At 37.7% G+C, this 21,518-nt stretch overlaps 2 protein-coding genes across 2 annotated transcripts in view; one reads left to right on the forward strand and one right to left on the reverse strand.

The window, feature by feature from the left end:
* Positions 1–7,664: 7,664 nt before the first annotated feature.
* Positions 7,665–13,283, reverse strand: LOC125235379 (telomerase Cajal body protein 1 homolog). Its single transcript, XM_048141931.1, has 5 exons — positions 12,742–13,283; positions 10,866–11,054; positions 10,385–10,548; positions 8,976–9,265; positions 7,665–7,926 (listed from the first exon to the last, which is right to left on the reverse strand). Exons 1-5 carry the CDS (start codon positions 13,167–13,169, stop codon positions 7,693–7,695), a joined length of 1,305 nt encoding a protein of 434 aa, XP_047997888.1. The 5' UTR covers positions 13,170–13,283; the 3' UTR covers positions 7,665–7,692.
* A 1,503-nt stretch (positions 13,284–14,786) lies between these two features.
* LOC125235200 (hormone-sensitive lipase) overlaps positions 14,787–21,518 on the forward strand; it is a 52,687-nt gene continuing 45,955 nt past the window's right edge. The window contains 3 exon segments of the mRNA XM_048141676.1: positions 14,787–14,965; positions 15,041–15,343; positions 17,783–17,940. Of these exon segments, the coding sequence (XP_047997633.1) occupies positions 15,041–15,343; positions 17,783–17,940 (461 nt within the window). The 5' untranslated portion in view covers positions 14,787–14,965.

The following is a 21,518-nucleotide window of genomic DNA, read 5'->3' on the forward strand; positions in this document are numbered from 1 at the left end:
CAATATCTGCCTGCTCTCACGATCGGCCGTTAACACATAAATCGTTAGAACTATTCCCCCTCCCAACCCTTAGGACCTATGGCATACTTAGTAACTTTTACGTACTTAGGGTAAACTCGCCTCATTCGGTGACACGCCTAATTCGGTGAAACAACCAAAAATCGTCTTTCGGAATAGTGCTTCAAAACTCGTATCACCTAATTAGGCGTGTCACCGAATGAGGCGAGTTTACCCTATACTAATTATAAGTAACTAATCCATTCTAATATTATAAATGGGAAAGTGTGTGTGTCTGTTTGTTTGTCCGTCTTTCACGGCAAAACGGAGCGACGAATTGACGTGATTTTTTAAGTGGAGATAGTTGAAGGGATGGAGAGTGACATATGCTACTTTATGTCTCTTTCTAATGCGAGCGAAGCCGCGGGCAAAAGCTAGTATTTTATATTTTTCCGTGCGTGCTTACATATCTAATAATTATACGGATGAGTACCTACCTACCGAAGTAATTTAGAACAGGACCTACAAGTTTATGTTATGACCTTTTAATTTTTTTAACCCCCGACGCAAAAACGACGGGGTGTTATAAGTTTGACGTGTGTGTGTGTGTGTCTGTCTGTGGCATCGTAGCTCCTGAACGGATGAACCGAATTCGATTTAGGTTTTTTTTGTTTGAAAGCTGAGTTAGTCGGAGTTCGGGAGTGTTCTGTCGGGGTTTTTTTTTCAAAATTTTAATTTTGTGGTAAACTGTAGTAAAAATGCACTTATTGCTGTAAATCTGGCCTGCTTCTAAAATTCCTTGGCCCCCATTGAAAAAGTTTGCCCATCTAAATATATAAAAGAAGCTGACTGACTGACTGACTGACTGACTGACTGACTGACTGACTGACTGACTGACTGACTGACTGACTGACTGACATATCAACGCACAGACGAAACCGCTGGTCCTAGAGATTTCAAATTTGGCACGTAGGTTCCTTATATAGTGTAGAGGAGCACTAAGAAAGGATTTTCCAAAGTTCACCTCCTAAGAGGGTCAAATGGGGGTTCAAAGTTTGTATGGGGAAACAAGATTAGTTTGACTATTTTATTCGAAACTTCACAGGAAGATTCCTTAAGACATATGACTGAATACGTGTTTCAGGTTTTTTGAAAATTTCACCCCTAAAAGGGTGAAAAGGGGGTGATAAAGTCAAAAAATCAATATGGGTATCGTTTTTATGGTTTATCGGGTCGCTGATCACGATAAATACAACGATTTTAAAATCTAATGAGGTGGAAAAGAAATTTTCTCCCCTGTTGTTGAGCAACGGGGTTAAAATATCCAAAATAGCCATAAGTATAGGTTTAGTTTTTATCTTTACTTCTGGTTCAAGAGATTTCAAATTGACACGGAAGTTCCTTAGAGGAGCACTAAGAAAGGATTTTTCAAAGTTCACCTCCTAGCGTGATAATTTGACAGGGGCAAGGACAGGGACAGGGACAGGGACAGGGACAGGGACAGGGTCAGGGACAGGGACAGGGTTAGGGTCAGGGACAGGGACAGGGACAGGGACAGGGACAGGGACAGGGACAGGGACAGGGACAGGGACAGGGACAGGGACAGGGACAGGGACAGGGACAGGGACAGGGACAGGGACAGGGACAGGGACAGGGACAGGGACAGGGATAGGGATAGGGATAGTGATAGGGGAGGGATGGGGACAGGGACGGGACGGGGACGGGGTCGGGGACATGGATAGAGATAGGGCCGGGGATAAGAATAGGGATTGGGGTCGGAATAATCGGTCGGCAATCGATATCTAGGCAGTGTAAAATGCAGGTGGCTCAGTGGGAAGGGATTAGTAAGTAGGCATCGGCGAGTATCCTGCATCCGTAATAACTATTAAATTCAATATGCTGTAAGAAGATCGTTGTTTGCTTGCCTTTCATATGTTTATGTTTGCAATAAGTATAAGCAAAATGGAAAAAATTGTAAGCGATAATGCAAGGAAGTACTTTTTACCCTACCGACCATAGCCTCGAGATACTGGCTATATGGGTTTTATGAAGTTTCCCCAGTATATTATTTATATAGGTAAAATACATACATATTTGTATCTACTACCTACGCTGTGTAACAATTCTACAATCATTGCAAGAATTTCTTTTAAAACAATAGTAATTTGTGTAAGGTACAGTCAGCCAAAAAGCAGTGTAAGGTTCTTGGCTGACCGTACAGCAAATAGATCAGTTACAATGGATGTTTGAGAAAAGCACTATACATGCCTCGGCGTGAAAACGGATTCCCGGCCTCGTATCCCTATCCGGCCTCGCTCGCACGCTCGCTCGGCCATATATACCCACTTGGCCGGAAATCCTCATTTTCCCGGCCTCTGATGTAATGTACTATTAAATAAATATGGCAAAGTCAGCTTCTCAAAAGATGCAGACAATAGTTATTTCTTATACAAGGGAGCAAAGTTGTATTTTAACCGAGTGTGGAATTGCAACACGAACTAGCGAATGGATTCTAGGGTTGAACTACAAGCTAGCGAATGGATTCTATGGTTGAACCACGAGCGAAGCGAGTGGTTCGAAAATAGAATCCTGAGCGAAGCGAGTAGTTCAAAAATAGAATCCTGAGCGTAGAGAGTGTTGCAATACACACGAGGTAAAATAACTTTGCATCCCGTGTGTAACACATAACTTTTCACCTCACTAAAGCGAGGAAACACGCAATATAACCACAAAATTAAAATTTTGAAAAAACCCCCGACCGCGATATAGTGGACCGATTTTAATGAAACATGGCTAAGAACACTCCCGACTAACTCAGCTTTCAGACAAAAAAACTAAATCAAAATCGGTTCATCCGTTCGAGAGCTACAATGCCACAGACAGACACACACACACACAGAGACAGACAGACAGACAAACAGACAGACAGACAGACAGACAGACAAACAGACAGACAGACAGACAGACATACACACAGACAGACACGTCAAACTTATAACACCCCTTCGTTTTTGCGTCGGGGGTTAAAAAACAACTGGAACATAAATTGCACAGAAATACCTAAGTCAATTTGCGTTTATTACAATTTCCACTATGCACCCACCGACACCACTAAAGTTTCAAATTAAGAATCAAGAAGAAAAATCTATTTAGGTGCGTTCCGTTTCACGCGTTTTGAGATTGCAATGTTACTTAAGGCGCGTTCTGAATAAGTACAGTGGAAAAGTCAAAAATACAATTTTTTGTACGATTTCAAGTGTTTTATGGTAAAATCATGTTATAAAATTGTTTGAATTTAGTGTTTTTAGTCGGATACAATGATATGAAATTATTTTTACGTTCACATCACATGATTTCTTAAGACAATTTAAGCACAGGGAGAAAATTGTCCCGTCTGGGACATGCCTTTACAAGAATTTATATTTAAAAAAGTAACTAATTACACGTTCGGATTTCAAATATTCTTTGCACTCTTGTGGATAAAATGCGATTTTGCTATCTGTTTTTAAAGAATAAAAAAGTCCTTTCCGAGCTAGTGAGGTGAAAATAAATGATTAGGTACCTACGAATCTACTAGGTATCTATTAAAATTGTTAATACATACGAGTAATTCAATACTAATTGTAATTGAAAATGAAAATCTGAATGTAAAATGAGATCTTAAAATAATTCAAGTATCTCCTCGTGCAGAACAAAATGCAAAACCATTCTATTTTATGGTAATAAAATGCAGTTAACGAAGACAAAAGAAATCAAGGTGCTTCTCAGACTGATAGAAATGTCCTTCATTAAATAAAACACTGAGTAAATGTGCACAATCTAACGATGTTTGATTTCTATTGAGACTGCTCTTAGAGAAAAGCACTGGGTGTCAAGTAAATGCGATTGTATGAACGTTTATACCTGCAACATGATAATGAAAATTACTTTTTCACCACACCAACTGGTAAAGGCTTACTTTGCTATCGAAAACAGATAGCAAAATTGCATTTTATCCACATGAGTGCAAAGTAATTTCATACAAATTTTAACTCGATGTCTAAAGCTGTCTGGTAGAATTTACCTATAAATGATGATTTTGAATCAAAAATATTAAATAGATTCCGCAGTCCGACCTATTACTAGGGGTTTTCTTTTTATAACAGGGGTATTTTTGTAGGTAAGTTTTAGTTTGTTATTTAGTTTTATTTATAGGTTTAATTTTATTCATAGGTTTAGTTTAGTTTTCATGTTATTGTTTTAAGTCTTACTAGCTTATATGGTTTTGTGTTTAATTAGTAATAATAAAGTTCACACGTTCACAATGAATAGATTGATGGACTTGATTTTGTTTGATGTTTTATAGTCAGTATTTTTAAGTATTTTGTTCGTGTTGGTGTGGTGAAAATTTTTGTGTTTCACTCGGTAGCAAAGTTTGTTTAACCTACGTGCCTTGAAACCCTCGCAACGCTCAACATTCCACTATTGGAATCATTCGCTTGCTCGGGCTTCAATATTGGCACGTGCGGTAAAACAACAACTTTGCCCCCTTGTAAAACAAATAACTATTTTCATTCTCCAAACTTGCGCGTACTGTACCTATTCCCAAATTAACACTTTCGAAACCGGGCTCTACGCGGCGCTACGACATTTTCGCTACATACGGGGAAACCCATGTAATCGGCTACGCTTCTACGAGCGGTGTACCCGACAGTCGGGTTCTTGGTAGCGAAAGTGTTAATGCAAAACGTATGTAGGTACCTACAGCTAGGTAGACGATCGCTTAATTCACGAAAATGCGTGCTTTGGCTTGTATGGGAGTCGTTCGCCTCAATAGAAATGAGATACAGGCTGTTATATTTACTGACCAGAGATCTATTGTCACAAACTCAGTCACGAAACTAAGACAGCCTTCAAATCATTTTAAAAAGTAGGCAATCTGATTATTCTTATTCCCCGTACTGTACGATTCGAATTTACCGTTCACACAAAACACTTTGTGGATAGGATATGTCAGTGTCAAAAATTACGTAATGATCTGGAAACAAAAACGTGATTTAAACGATCCATTCCCGAGGATTTAAAGGTAAATACGTTATTCTTAGGATAGAATAATGGGTTATTCTTAAGCACACAGACAATAAACAATTTTCGAGACATACAAAAAAATATGAGTAGCCACAAAATGGCCTCACGTCAGCATATTGCTGGCGACTTCCAGGCTTCCAGCGCTTGTCTTCCGGTGAGACCATTAAGTGAGAAAAATAATGTACAAAAGTAACGAAACAAAACGTAACGTTATTTTTGATACGTACATATCCGATCATTGTCGTATCCAGAGTTAATATTTGACTTTACTAAAAGTTCGAATCGGTCTACTACTCTGCACGTTCCTAAAGAACTTCGCCGCTAGTTGTACCTACCTTTATTTCTTCTGTCTTACAATATCTGTGGACAGTAATTGCCCATTGATTCTCACGTAGTGTTTTCTGATTAGGTCTGTACAAATATCCTATAGTGTGTGAGATCGGGTTCAACGACCGGATAACGCTGATGAGTCTGGCTTAAGGAAACAAAGTCTATAGTCCCGCGTGATTATTTTAGTTTAGGTTCCGGACTTAGGTATTATGTTGTGTGCTATAAGAATGAAAAAACGGGAAATGGCATTGAATTGTACCCAATTGTGTACCCGGACAATTCGAATACTTGAAATTTGATTATCCGGATATCCGAATAAAACTGATATTTAGATTTTTTTATTTGTAGGGAATAATTATTTAAGTGTATGTTTTCTGAAATACACTTAGAAAACTTGTCACATCACTATTCTGTCAAGTGCCACCTAAATGCCACGAATTAGCGATGTCTACATATGTGTTAGTTTAAACTAGAAATTAAGAATTTGTTTTTGCTAACAATCTTAAGTGATTCAACATTTTTCAATATTCGCCCATTCAAGGTCGACGAAAATTAACCTCTAACCTCTGTAGCTAAACAAAGATTCAATAGCAATGAAATTTCAAGAAATTCAATCTTACGAAAATCAGGATAAGATTAAACCAAGATAAACTTAATAAGACCCTGAGAGCCGCAATTGTACTTTAAATTGAATCTGAAGGTCGTAGAGGCTGATTAGGTCCAAAAGTTTAGATTCTTTAGTCATTGATATGCTGAGCTAAGATCTCACGTACTGCACCAACAGTTACAAATTCGTGAGCGGTACATAAAAACCATAGTAAATTTTAAAATAAAATAGCGCAAAAACTATACCACGGTTTATACTCTGAATAACGCTTTCAGTCTACGGGCGAATTTACTCGTAGCGGAAAAATAACGCTACGGATGACGGCGCGGCGCGGCGTAGCACGATAAGAATAAGAAATGCATATTTATTTTATACGATTCTACTACTTATTAGTGTTATTACATTACTAAAAATAAATATAACACATCCAAAATATAAACTAAAAAACTACAATAGAAAAAAATTGTTAACACCTATCATTAAAGTACGATTCATATCAAAAGTATTTTGTAAACTATGTTTCTTAGCAATAAAGATTACAAATAAAAATATTTTGGCCATTTTTGAGTTACGTGCATATTCATAAGGCGCGATCTAGAAGTGCCTCTACTTACTATTATTTTCAATCCGAAATTCCGGATCCAAATTGTATGGTAATTCGGTCAAATTCTAAACCAGGTATACCTTGGAGGGCTTGGACGACTTTGTAGAAATAGGCAAGTGATTGAGGTAAATACTTTAAAAAATCGTCCAAATATCCTCCTTATGGTAAGCGACAATGTCGGACATTTCACTAATCTTCTACACATTTAATTTTGGAGAACGATAGATACTTTTTCTCCCCTTTGACCGGAAAATATCGACGCTCGGCCCGCTGCTCCGTAAAACGAAGTTTGTATACTGTTTTTCTACTCCGTCGAACGAAAAAATTGTCTACAAACACGGGCAAAAAGAATCGGGGTAGGAACAATAAATGTTTTGAACGATTTACGGTTAATTTCATTCAACTTATATTGACCGGGATATAGATTGATATGATTCGATGGTTACCTACTTTTCGATTTTTATCGAGCTCCGACAAAAGTCAAGAAGGTAATCCGGTCTATATCCCGGTCAGTATAACCACATCTCGGACACTGGCGATCAACTATCTAAATGAAAGAGGCGCGTTCTTAGCACACATTCTAAGCTCGTGTAGGTGAACGCGTACCATGCTTGTATGAGTGAGATATGACAGGTCGATAATCGACCGTCGATTGTTCGCGTTTTTGACAGGCGGTAACTGTGAGGTAACCGAGAGGGGGTGGGCGGCACTTTCAGCGGGGAGCGGGAGTGGCCATACTGTTCGATAGTACTCTTTATTATACTGTGGTATAACTCAAGCTACTTAAATTTCGTATAATTTTAAACCATAGAATTACTTACCTATATTGTCGCATAGTCTGATATTGATATGCTACTGTCTACTGTTACCTAAATAAGTATATCTTCGCCTATAAGCCCGGTACCGGTGTTTTAATAGTCCAATTTTTGACTAATTATAGTATTAAATTAGAAATTAACTTACCTTTCATAATTACTGCAGATGAAACCACCAATCTCCACCGTTTTAACTCGTTCTATTAGGATTGTTCGGTATCCGATAAAAATACGCAGATAATCTACAAAATTTATTTAAAATTAACTTAAATTCAACTTAAACTTAATTCAGGTACATCACCAACCCACCAGAACACTAAACTGTTCTCAGCATGGCTCGAATATTTTAGATCTTCACTGGTTACACTTTCACTTTCAACTTGTCCATTGATTTCACTTGTATCTTGGATAGGGTCTTTAAAGTGGTATTGGCCCGACCCGGTGGCTAATATGGGTCTGAAGGGATGGATGGATACGCTGTTGCAGCAATCTTTGTGGAGAGGAAACTGGAAAAAAGTATATTTTATTAGATTTGAAAGTTGAACAACAATTGGGTCTTATTGACTATTTTAACACAATTTAAATTTTTGCAAAGTCACAGCAGGGTTACCAAAAATCTGGGCCGGCCGAGACTTCATACAATTTATTCTCGGTCGGATCTTACCAAAAATTATATATTTAAATTCCTGTGTTATGTTTACAGTATCTCTTTTTTTTTCGCCATTTTTGAAAATATGCTATTTCTACTCAGAATCACTAGGTTTTTCAATCATAGTAGTTAAAAAAATTGTCCCATACGATTATTTCCTATTTTGTTACCATTTTCCGTACATGTTGTGGGGTAACAAAAGAGGAAAGTAACAAAAATGTATGGAAATTCTGGGACACTTTTTGTCTCCCAGTGAGATAGAAAGTACTCGTGATTCTGAGTACAGTTAACCTTATATTCCCTAAAAAAATCAAAATAAAAAATGTGGCATAAAGTTAATAGTTAATTAAAGTTATATGATGTAATCTTGTCATATTGGTGAACAATAAAGAATATTCGTATTGTATTGTATTGTATTGTGGCAAAAAAAATAAGAAATGCTCTTTAACGGCAATTAGATTAAACTAAGAGATAGATTCGATAGGATAGGTAATCCCTTTTTTGCGGCCTGTCAATTTTGGCCATAGAAAAAGTAATGGATCTGATTCTAAGCACGGGTTAATTTTCCCAAAGGGAAAACTGGCCAGAAATTCGGACTCTCGATTCAGAGGACATGTAACAATCATTTTTAGGGAATTCCTTATTCTCTCTTAAAATATCAATATGTCATATTATCAAATTCTAATTCAGTAAAATATTCATACTCAGAATAAATATTACAAACGCCCCATACACACCTGGAGGTGGAGAGCGTTGAGAACGAGCTAAGGGAATATGGACTGAGCTGGAACAAGGCCAAGGCGGTGGTTCAAGATAGAAAGGCGTGGAAGGATCTTGTGGAGGCTCTGTGCACCTATGGGTTGCCTTAGGACATCCAACAACAACAATAACAGAATAAATATTTACCTTATAAGTAGCATTATCTCCTTCTACATCCGTAGCATCTAAACCATTCTTCCAATCCACAGCATCAACAGCCCAAACCTTCAATATCCCATCAGTGCCCCCGGTGACTAGATACCTCCCACACGGTGATATATCAAAGTATACCCTCTGGTTTGTGTCGACGACTCGGCTCAGGATGTTCAGGGGTCTGCGGTAGTATCTTATGTCCCAGACTAGCAGTCTGTGGTCTTTGCGAGCGCCTGAGACGAGTTTCAGGCCGTCTGGTGTGAATTTCATGTGCGTTATTCCACCTAAAATATAAAACCATGGTTATTAGTGCTATTTTCTACCTAGAGAGTTGTTATGAACTAAACCCAAACAAACGGTATACTCTTGGGCGTCTCGAGTATTTGTTGCTTGCAAATGAAGGGTTGTTATGCTTAGAGCAGAAATTGTTCCGTATTACGGCTCAGCCACGACATTGGTCTAAGCGCGACAGCAGTGAGCGGCGGCCATACATTGGAGCGATACACAGCGATGGGACTTTTCATTCGCACTTATTATTATTTATTTAAACTTTATTGCACTAATTTGCAAAAAAAGAGTTCAAATGGCGGACTTAACGCCTTGAGGCATTCTCTACCAGTCAACCATTGGGCTAAAAAGAAACCTTTTTCTTGACTGTATATTTTGTAATGTACTCTTTTTTTTAAACTAAGGAGTTTGGTGCAGGATTTTTAAAATTAAATAAGAAAACACAAGTCAGTATTCATACTTATGGCTGGCTGCCGCTCACCGCTGTCGCGCTTAGACCAATGTCGTGGCTGGGCCGTTAGGGATTTCCTCAAACCTGTCGACGCGGATTCTGCTCTAGCCGACCAAAAATCGGTCGTTACTAAGAATATGCGTAGCGACGACGACGCGTAAGCTTCTTCATACTAACAAGCGATGTTTGGTCGAAAAGCCAATTCTGATGCTTACAGATGTAGCTTAAGAATGCTTTAGGCAGGAATCCCTGAAGAAGAAGAGAGCCTGAAGATAGGAAAGCGTTGCACTAGATTGGGAAGGTCCTTTGCACCTCGAGGTTCTTTAAGACAGCAAGATCAACAACTGCATTTATGTTATACTAGTCTATACTCGCGGCTTCGCTCGCGTTATATTCGAAAATTGCGGAATGCTCCATACACACTTCCACTCTCCATTTTAGCGAAGTGGGGGATTAGAAAGAGACAAAAAGTAGCCTATGTCATTCTCCATCTCTTCAACTATCTCCACTTAAAAAATCACGTCAATTCGTCGTTCCGTTTTGACGTGAAAGACGGACAAACAAACAGACACACACATATTCCCATTTATAATATTAAGTATGGATTTATTTATTATTATAAAAAAACCTTCAATTGTATTCCATACTTTATAGTGATACAGACCTGAATGACCGTGCATTTTCCCAATGCTCTTGTATCCTCCCATTTCATTGACATTGAAGAGGTTTATTGTGGTGTTCCAAGACCCAATAGCTAGCATGTTACTGTCCATAGCGAAACAGGAAGCGGGGAATGTGATCTTGTGCTCGGCAGAATCCCTGCCTGGTCTGAAAATGAAATAATTTTCAGAAATGATATGAAGTTATATAGCTTGTCTAACTAGAAACTAAGACATCAGAATCACATGTCTAATACAAACAGGGGTTCAATTTCCAGTGTTCGGATTAAAGAGGTCCTGCTGTAGTGTTTTTTTTTAATACCACATCGTCGATGGCAAACAGGTATACGGTCCTCCACCTGATGGAAAGCAAGCGATGCAATAGAAGTACTAAATCTTACTGCTGTGAAATCTGTTAAACTAATAGGTGCACTAAAGTAGGATCCTTAGGTAACCTTAAAAATATAAATAGAGGGCCATTATTACCTTTCCACATCAAAAGTCCTGATCACTTTCTTGTACCCTGCTACAATCCTGGTACCATCCGGGGTAAATGCCACAGTGACAGCTGGCTCCATCTCATCCACAGGATTGAAGCCTCTGTATGAGCACCGTAGGGAACCGTCAAATGCATCCCACATCTGAACTGGGGCGTTCTGTCTTGTTGTCAGCCAGCTGAATAACAAATATTAGTGTCAATTATTCTGTCATACACAAGATGGAACAAAGATATTAAAAAATCTGTTGGCCCAAACTGGATCCAAATTGCCAAAGATAGGGACATGTGGAAATCGATGGAGGAGGCCTTCACCCAAAAAGGGTCTAATGCACCAGAATAATTAAATAAAAATTATACATACAATCACGCCTGTATCCCATGAAGGGGTAGGCAGAGCGCATGAAACTACTCAAGTTTCAGTGCCACTCTTGGCAAATAAGGGGTTGACAGAAAACGAAATTGTGACATTTCAGTGACAGGTTGCCAGCCTCTCGCCTATGCCACAATTTAACCCATAATTTAATTTAATTTAATTTAATGTAAAAAAAATTAATAATGCAATTAGAATAAAAGGCTTTTTTATTTTTATTATATTCTGTTATGTATATAAATAAATAATAAATAAATAAATATTATAGGACATTCTTACACAGATTGACTGAGGCCCACGGTAAGCTCTAGAAGGCAAGCCTTGTGTTGTGGGTACTCAGAAAACGATATATATAATATATAAATACTTATATACATAGAAAACATCCATGACTCAGGAACAAATATCTGTGCTCATCACACAAATAAATGCCCTTACCGGGATTCGAACCCGGGACCGCGGCGCAGCAGGCAGGGTCACTACCGACTACACCGGTACTAGACCGGTTATAGTTAAAATTACACCAGACCAGTCGTCAATTATACCCAGGTTGGCCTATGACCACGCTAAATGGAGACATGCTACTTGTGGGTGCGATCCTCAGCATTGAGGGAACGAGGAAGAAGAATACCCGGGTTTGGCATCCATGTGTCTAAACCGACAGAACACACATATCAAATACTTTTGATTTGCACCTATTTGTAAAATGTTAATGAATTATTATTTGGTCAAAAAGGCTATTCTTATATTATACCAAAATATAGCTGTTGCACAACATGCAAACCTACCTATGACTACTGTAATCAACAACTCCCAAGCACAAAACAAAAGAAAGTCTAGCTGTAATAAGTATACAAAACAGTGGTGGGCATACTTCATTATAGGCCAAAGTTTAAGGAATTTTTATGAGGGCCAGATTTAATACTAAAGGTGCATTTTTACTACAATTCTGGCCATTATGCTTGTGTTGTTCACGAACTATGAACTGTTAGGAATAAAATCCCATCAATGACCGAAATTAACTGAATCTTTCCGTGCTCTGAGAATCAGTATTTGCTCATTTAGTTCAGAATAGCGAGTGGTTTGGATCGAGAACGAGTGTGTGACTGCGCCGACCGAGAGCGAGAGCTACTTAGCAGAGCAACAAAAAAACGTCAAGTTTTCATATTAAACTTCGGTTACTTACAACCTTTCGGCCCGGAATGTTACTATCTGTTGACTATTCATATCATTATGACACTATTTGGTCCCATTCGTTCTGATCTTTCCGACCGCAGTGGTCACTGGTCTGGCTGAACTAAATGAGCAAAAAACCTACAAGAGCAAACTAGTTCGTGGGAGTGATTGAACAAGAATGGAGCGCTCCGATCAACAAATGAAATGGCACAAGCCTACTGGCCATATCATACACTATTGTGAAGTACCGGTGTCCCCAATTGAACCCTTTCGGTCGTACGTTGCCCATCCCTGATATAAGTAAATGTCTTGCTTACCAACAGGTTTCAGGTATACTGCTGTTCATACTTGGATACCAACAAAAATCATAAACCAATCCTGCCTCCTTAACATGTATCACGGAATCCAACACATCTATTGTCCGATCAGGACCCGCCGATTCCATATATAAATCCCTAGGCAGTTCAGTAACATGAACTCCGTCGTTATTCACCACAGATAAACAGCAAGTACCATCAGGAGACCATTTACAGCCTCGCAGGTACGGCTGCAGGTCCACTCTGGCTTTTGGAGAACTTGACCAAGAAGAGTTGCATAATTCCAGCAAAGTTTTACCGCCAAATAACGTGGGATACTGAAATAAAACTTCTTCGACGCCGGCGTTTAAGGATTCCGGTAGTAATTCATTTGTAACTTCTTTATTAATAGTCTCGAAAGCGACAGTTTCCATTGATGATTCATCCATTATAAATAACAAATATGACTTTTTATAGCGAATTATTGAGCATTTTAATTTAATTGTGCAAAAAAATAAACAGAAATCACACACAGCCTAGCCAAGAGCCATATGGTTTGACGGCCTGACGGGTTTGACAGTGCCTTTGAATGACAGATGTCATTCAAAGTTCGTTCAGAAAAGGGTTTCTGAAATAATGCCTGACTTGCACGTTTTTATTTAGTACTAGCAAATACTATATAAACTCTATTTGGTACTAGCTTTTGCCCGTGCCTTCGCTCGCGTTAGAAAGAGACAAAATGTAGCCTATGTCACTTTCCATCCCTTCAACTCTCTCTCTTTAGCCTGATTCTACCCTCCGGGTGTATCCCTTCAATTAACTATCTCCACTTAAAAAATCACGTCAATTCGTCGCTCCATTTTGTTGTGAAAGACGGACAAACAAACAGACACACACACTTCCCCATTTATAATATTATAGTATGGATACTATACACTCTGATACATAATTCTTGGAAATGGTAGCAAAAGGCGGCAAAATAAAAGTGTAGGAATTAATAAAATTTTAATTTTGCCCCTTTCCTACTAAAAACATGGGTATGTTTTGTTTTTGAATATAAATGAAATGATAAACACAATACAATAATATTATGTAACTGGCTGATAATTGTTGTTTACGAGTCATCGGAAGGAAGTAAACGAAGTCTGCACCACTTGCATCTTGCTGCAACTTTTTAAGGTATCCAAAGGTACATTATTTTACAGCTATTAATTATGTATGTGTTGTGATGATTGAGTAATATGTGTATTAAATTAGAAACCGATTGTCATTCTAGTTAGACAGTATAATAATTGTGCTATACATTTTTATTGTGTGACATTAGACATTTGTCAGTCAGAGTCAACGAAAAAAAAACAAATGTCTATTGTACATACAACATACCTATATTACCTAGTTGTAAAAAGTACTATTATTGACATTTTGGTGCATTGTTCTTGGATGAATTAATCAAAGAGCATTGAATCACTACGTTTTAATAGTAGGTTTAAAGAACATTATTTCCTATAAAGAAGTTCTTTAAAAGAACCACATAATTCACTTGCATGTCAAAATTTACATTTTATGAAACTAAGACTAAGCATACAGTGTATATGTACTGGTATGTACTCATTAGTACATTACAATACCTACAAGTGCAGAAGAGAGGAAGGATTAAAAAGTTTTTATTCGACACGATTTACGAATTTGCTCTTCGCACGTGTATTGTACGACGTTTTTCAGTACATATGGCCCTTTGAAGTTTCGATATAGGTATAGAAAATAGCACTTCTCGCACTAAAAACGTAGTGATTCAATACTCTTTGGTGCGATCACGATAAAGTAGCACCACGTGTACTGACAAATTATTTAAATGCTACAAGATTTCATTGGAATATTTGCAAGCTGTATATCACCTACCATTTCATGCTGTTTATAATATAAGCCAAGTTTTAAGACTTTCTTTATCTCTTTTGTTATCCAACTTTTTAACACAAGTATAATAGCTGCACCTTAATGTTGAAAATGTACATTCAGTGTTGCTAGCCGAAAACCACTGTCAATGTCAATCTGTCGTTTTGCCTTGACTCGCTCGCTCGTGCCGTTAATTGACGTAAGGGAGCACTGCGAAAAGGCGAAGTATTCGCAGTTTCGTCAATTAACTCCATTACCAATAATGAACAACTGTATAACCAATAAAATCGGTTGACGGAAGCTCAACAAAATCTTTACACAATGGCAGTAACCTCACATAGCGGAGCATTCTGTAATTATTTATTCAATAGTCAATATCATGCATAACAAATAAGTGCGTGAGGTGTTTATATTATAATCGTTGCAGATGAAACTGAAGTTGTTTAGTCGCGGGGCGCGCGGGCTCGGTCACGGCTTGGCGAAGTTCTCAAAATACTCGAAGATGTCGTTTACGGAGTCTCCGGCTAAAGCTGCGTTGTGCTGCGAGGAGACGGCGGACGGGGCTCCACCATCGTTCGCGATGTACGAGGCCCTGAAGGACTCATGCCAGAACAACGCGACGTTCTTCCAGCCGGACGACAGTGAGAACGGCCAACGTCTGTACCAGGGGTTCATGACTCTCATAGATCACATAGACACTGTTTGGCCGCTGGTGGATCATGTACGCAAGGTATGTTAAACTTCTTAACCCTTTTATTTCCTAGTCAACAAACCGCAGATGAGTATACCCTAGAGTGTGTCACATTTTTTATAGCATGATGTTTTTTATTTGTAAAATTAAACTGTACTTCAATTAATTGAGTTCTTTTTAAATTTTTTATCTTAATTACCCTAGGACTCAAGATTCTTCTACATATAAATGTTTTTACACTCTCGTCTCCATGTTGGTATTGTAGATTATAAGGCTGAAGTTATTTTTAGGTTCTTTAGTCTTACAGTTCAATGCTTATAAAAAGGGTTGATAATAATATAACTCTCCTTTTTAAACTGGTAGACTTCGAAAATAGAGAAATAAACAATGTTTTTAGTTAATTTGGAATTACCAGGAGAGGTATCTCCGAGGTAGGATCTGATCGGAAAAATAGCTCATATGGCTATTGGTACAAAAAGAGAACACTACTTTAAAACTAGTGCACAGAAAGAGCAATCCTGTATGTATAATATTTCTACCATCCACCGTCAAGGTTTCATGTGCAGTGCAACCTCTTTGTAATCTGTTTGGCTGTGTAAACTGCCAACTTTGCAAACACCTGAATTACCAGACTAGCTAGATCAGTGATGGGTAAAGTATGGCCTTCAGGTCATATCTGGCTTGCCACCGGTTGGTGGCGTTTTAGGTGTAAATCTGACCTGCCTCTAAAATTCCTTCAAATTTTGGCCCCAGTGACAAAAGTTTTCTACCACTCAGCTAGAGTGTTGAGCATCAAATTGCTGAGGGCCTGCTGTCCTTACACTAATATGAATAAGCCCTACAAGACTTTACAAGGATCTGTTATCCTCTTGGACAATCATAAAGTTTATTATTAAAATAAATACTTATTTAATGAGTCAGTTGACTCCGCAGACACATGCAGCAGGCCATAGGTGATCTAATTAAGATAAGCAACTGTAGTAATTATGTTAATATAATATATCACTACTGTTGTAAACTTTAGCTCATGTAGGTTCACATGTGTACTATAAAATTACAATGTAAAATGTTGTTTCTATAATATTAGTCTTTTTACAGATAACAAATTTTGACTAATCATAAAACAATTAAATGTGTTGTGTCTTGAGAAAAAGTCCTGCTTAGTTGCTTACATAATAAATAAATATTGTGGGGACACCTTACACAGATCAACTTAGCCCCAAACTAAGTGGACTTTAGACTTGAAATTGATTGACACAAATATTTTTACTAAATAACTAACATTTATTTATAAACACCTTGTTGACCTTGTTGCCAGGCTTTGTATATTTTTCTCAATATAACAGGTATTAATTAAATGATCAATTGAAATGTCATTTTTAACCGACTTCAAAAAAAGGAGGAGGTGCTCAATTCGACTGAATATTTTTTTTTTTTTTGTGTTTATCTGATACACCTCCAAACCGTCAGTCAATGCACTTGCAATCACTTTTGTGTAAATATTGATATCTTTTCAGATTATGTACTTGTACATAAACAACGCAACTTAGTCTCAACATTTCATTAGCATTGTTAATAAAATTGTTAAATCAGCTGATTGACAGCTACTTGATAACATTTCATGTAAACAATGACACACGTGTTCTACGTATGAGCCGCTCAGCCGTTACAAAGTTCGCGATTGTTTATTGTAGGTAAAATACATTATTTTTCGTTGTTCAAGAGAATCTGCGTTGAATTTTAGGTACTTAAAAATAAGGAAATTTTGCTGTAGGTACCAATTGTTTACATGTTTAAATTAGGTAGGTATTCATTTTGGATATTAAATAAACGTTAACTCATCTCAATTTTGAATCGAAATGAATACTCTTGTGTCTGAAAAATACTCAGCTTTTTTCCGCGGCTAACATGGACAACAAAAATATCTGACACGATCTTACTTACTGATGTGCAGACGGAAAGTTTCCAAAATTCTGAAATTTTCACATAGGAAAACTTCGGAAACTTTCCATACTTTGTATGGACGGAAACTTTCCATTTCATAAATTTAAATTCCTTTTATTTTTCGTGAAAGTTTCGTGAATTTTTCAAGAAATTTAAATTTTTTTTGGAAAGTTTCCGCAACTTGTACATCACTAATCTTACTTATTTGTATGAGTAGAGCCAAAAGAGCGCATCACATATTCTTGCGGCTTTCCAACTAGGTACATATTATTTCAGATGACTGTAAAAAATCATCTGTCTTACAAACTACAAATAATTAATCCATAAATTTATTGATCTATAAATCTGGTGGTGGCAGAATAACAGCGTCCGTTGCTGGCAGTCCTTGTGGCCGCAGCGCCTCGAGGCCCTCTGGCACAGACATTATCTGAGCCACCTACCTTTTCAATTAGTTTGTAAGCATGCCTGTGTACTTTTATAATGTACCTGTGTTCAAACTTTTGAATAAACGTCTTTATTATTATTTATCTCCAGGTAGCACCGCAGTACGATTTCGACGCGACATCCCCCGGCAATGGGTACAGAAGCTTCGTCTCCGTAGTGGACTCGTGCGTATTGCACGGGTTGAAACTGAGTCGCCAAGTTTGCACGGGCAGAGACGCCTTGCTGTTCCGAAAAGGGTATTTCGTTAGGTAAGACAACTTTTCTACAGTCACCATAGCGGATTGGTATCTAGGTTTCGCAGTACGATTTCGACGCGACATCTCCCAGCAATGGTAATGGGTACAGAAGTTTTGCTGATTTGATTTGCCAAGTTTGCACGGGCAGAGACGCCTTGCTGTTCCGAATAGGGTACTTCGTTAGGTATGTTTGACTACCGGTCTGGCCTAGCGCGTAGTGACCTAGTGACCCTGCCTGCTACGCCGCGGTTCCGGGTTCGAATCCCGGTAAGGGCATTTATTTGTGTGATGAACGCAGATATTTGTTCCCGAGTCATGGATGTTTTCTATGTATATAAGTATTTGTATATCGCGAACTCACATAGTTTATATTACTTATATACGTTTTAGGTTTTCGTTTCATCGTTTTGGATAGAGCCGATAGAGGTAATACAAAATTAGAAAAAGAAGTCAAAAAACCCTGGTATTTAAGCCTTATTCAACTAGCTACGGTAAAATAAAAAATAAACACGCCAAATAATAATCGTCGACAAAAACAATCTAATGTTTTGTATATTATATATATCATTGTCTGAGTACCTGCAAAACTTCTTGAGCTTACCGGGGGACTCAGTCAATTTGTGTAAGAATGTCCTATAATATTTATTTATTTAAGTAATTATATGTAATCTACACGGCTGTACACAACACGGTAATTAAGACATAAAAATCGTATAATGCATTATCCTGGTCATATTCACTTTCTAGCCAATTGCAGACTATGTTGCATTGGCTACATAGCGAGATCGAGCTAAATAGTTTGGTGCGTGATCTACATGCCTTGTTTGCAAGACAGAGTTCGCGCGTACTAATTTAAGGAAAACTCTAAAGGTAAGGACAATCTGTACAGTAGGTAGTTTAATTATTATTATTTACCTCTATTTATTGACTTACTATATCATGCTTTGTGCCCGAGCCTTGTCAGACATTCTTTACAATGCACAATGTAAGCAATTATATTTAACGCTTGTTACTTGTACATTTTATTATCTTAGAGGATACGATACCGAAGCACGAATTCAAATTTGAGATTTTTAAGTCTTTATCGCCGTCGCGCTGACGGGGGTGGAACCCACAGAGAGGCCCTGTGTGCGCACACAGCCGCGTCCGCCGCCGGCGCAAGTAGCTACTCGCGCTCGAGCGCTCTCTATATTTCTCTAGTTTCGGACTTCTGATGCGTAATGTTTTGGACTCCGTGAAGTATACTAAGTGTACTGATTTGACTAAAATGCAAATTTGTAATGTTTTAAGTATTTTAAAAACAGTTCCTTCTCTTATACATAATGTGATTATCTTAAAAGAAATCATGTTAGCGAAATAAAGTTATTCGGTATGTAAAAAGCTAAAATCTTTTCGATTTCAAAGAGAAGCCATATTATAGGAGTAGGTACGTACAGTCAACCAATCTGAATCCTATGTCATAGGCCACTGTAGACCTCTTTCACAGACTTCACAGTAAAAGTAAAACTGACTTCTATAGTAAATAAAGCACGGTGTCAATACGACAATTCTAGAGTGGCCTAGGATCGGTTGACAGTATCTACCTACCAAAAGTTTATGTGAATCTTATTCATTATTTTTTGCACATGTTTGACAGAAATGACAGCGTAGGAAAATTTAACTAGGACAATTTGGTACCTATTATACTTACCAGACACCAGATTATGTTCCAAGAGTGTACGTAATTAGAACTTTTTAGCAGAATTCTAACAAAAAATCTGCCAAACAAAATCTTATTGCATATGCAGCATAAGGACCTTTTTTTCAGATGGAAAGCTACATATGCATCTTATATTTATAATTTACTAGGGCTGTAGGTATACATATTACCTATCTAGCATTAGAAATACAAGGCTTAGCACAGAACAAGACCAACCATAAAAATGCTTAACTAATTTGCCAGCTAAATTTAAACCTAGGTATCGGTACTTAAACGTATAGATACTTTTGATATTTTTATTATTTAGAACGTATTGATACTCTTAGATATCAGCATTTCTGTTACCATAAAATTAAAACGTAGATAACACTCATTTCATCTACCAACTAAGGACATCTGTAATCTACATACAAATAAGGCCCGGCTAAAAGTCTCGAAATGTTATGTACATTTTATAATTAGATAATTGTAAATGGGTCAAAAATTTGGGTCCATGTGCAATTGTGCATTAAGTAGGTGCACATGGACCCAAATTGCTGCATGTATGAAATAAGGCCCATCAGTAAGATAACAAAAATTAAGGTATTTCTTACATACCGAATTAAGCGTAATTGAGTCGCTTAACTTCAAACCTGGATAAATCCATTCTGCTATAAGGTTAATATGTATATATTTTTTATATATTCAATCTTAAAGCAGAATGGATTTAAGTACCCAAGTTTGAAACTAAGCGACACAATTGATAGTTTGTATCTAGGAGATATTTTCTTTACAAATACAAATCGTATTATTCAAGAGCGAAATAAAGTAAAATTGACAATATTTACCGATGAGATTGTGCTCTGTGTGTAATGGTAAACATTATTAATATGAAAAGTAATTGTTTCAGTTAGAGCATCTTCACTTGTTCACTATTTGTAAAATTTATCTATCGTCAATTTCGTCTTACTCTTTAGTTGTGAAACATGGGTGACAAAGGAACTGACACACAAGCTGAAAGTGTTTGTCAATACGTCCTTCCGGTCGCCGTAAGGAAAAGAATAAAAATATATGGATATGTATATTATAATATTTATTCCGTAGGACAGCAGGTAACTCCAAACTACTTTAATTAACTACCTAATTTTAATGTTGTCTTCAGTTACCGCGATAGTTACTCATAAAATAAAACTATGGAAACGGATTAGATCGCGTATAGTGAGTCGTATGTGGGGCAGACAAAACGAAGTATTTCCACACGGGTGAAGGAACACATAGCGGATGTCAAGCACCGTCGGCAAAAGTCTGCAGTCTCTGAACATGTCATGGATAAAGTCAATCATGCTATAAAGTTTGATAAGCCTCTGGTTCTTGCTAAGGAGAAGCGGTATATACCCAGAATGTTGCGCGAGGCCATTGAGATTAAGAAATATCCAAACTTTAAGACGATACGGTAGGGGTCAATTCTCCATACAAACGCTCTCGACTATTTCGTCCCTGGTTTTTGAAGATAGAGCAATGAATTTTTCAACATAGATTGTTATTATTTTTATCTGTGTCGGACCGTTTTGACTTTTTTGATATTCTGCTTTTTAAAGATTCTAGAGCCAGTCAAAAATTTCCAAAAACGGCCTTTTTCATTGTGGCGCAAAAAAAGGTGTGATACTCAAGATTGGTAGCACATACATACATACAATCACGCCTGTATCCCATAAAGGGGTAGGCAGAACACATGAAACTACTAAAGCTTCAGTGCCACTCTTGGCAAATAAGGGGTTGAAAGAAAACGAAAACTGTGACATTGCAGTGACAGGTTGCCAGCCTCTCGCCTACGCCACAATTTAACCCATATCCCATAGTCGCCTTCTAAGACACCCACGGGAAGAAAGGGGATGGTGAAATTCTTAACCCG

The sequence above is a fragment of the Leguminivora glycinivorella genome, chromosome 17 (assembly GCF_023078275.1).
Source record: "Leguminivora glycinivorella isolate SPB_JAAS2020 chromosome 17, LegGlyc_1.1, whole genome shotgun sequence".
Classification (NCBI taxonomy): Eukaryota; Metazoa; Arthropoda; class Insecta; order Lepidoptera; family Tortricidae; genus Leguminivora; species Leguminivora glycinivorella.

Coding starts and splice junctions, on each gene's coding strand:
- LOC125235379 (XM_048141931.1), bottom strand. CDS start 13,169: ATGGATGAATCATCAATGGAAACTGTCGCTTTCGAGACTATTAATAAA. Junction 11,055..12,741: donor AGTATACCTGAAACCTGTTG/GTAAGCAAGACA, acceptor TTTGTTATTCAG/CTGGCTGACAACAAGACAGA. Junction 10,549..10,865: donor AGGACTTTTGATGTGGAAAG/GTAATAATGGCC, acceptor TTTCATTTTCAG/ACCAGGCAGGGATTCTGCCG.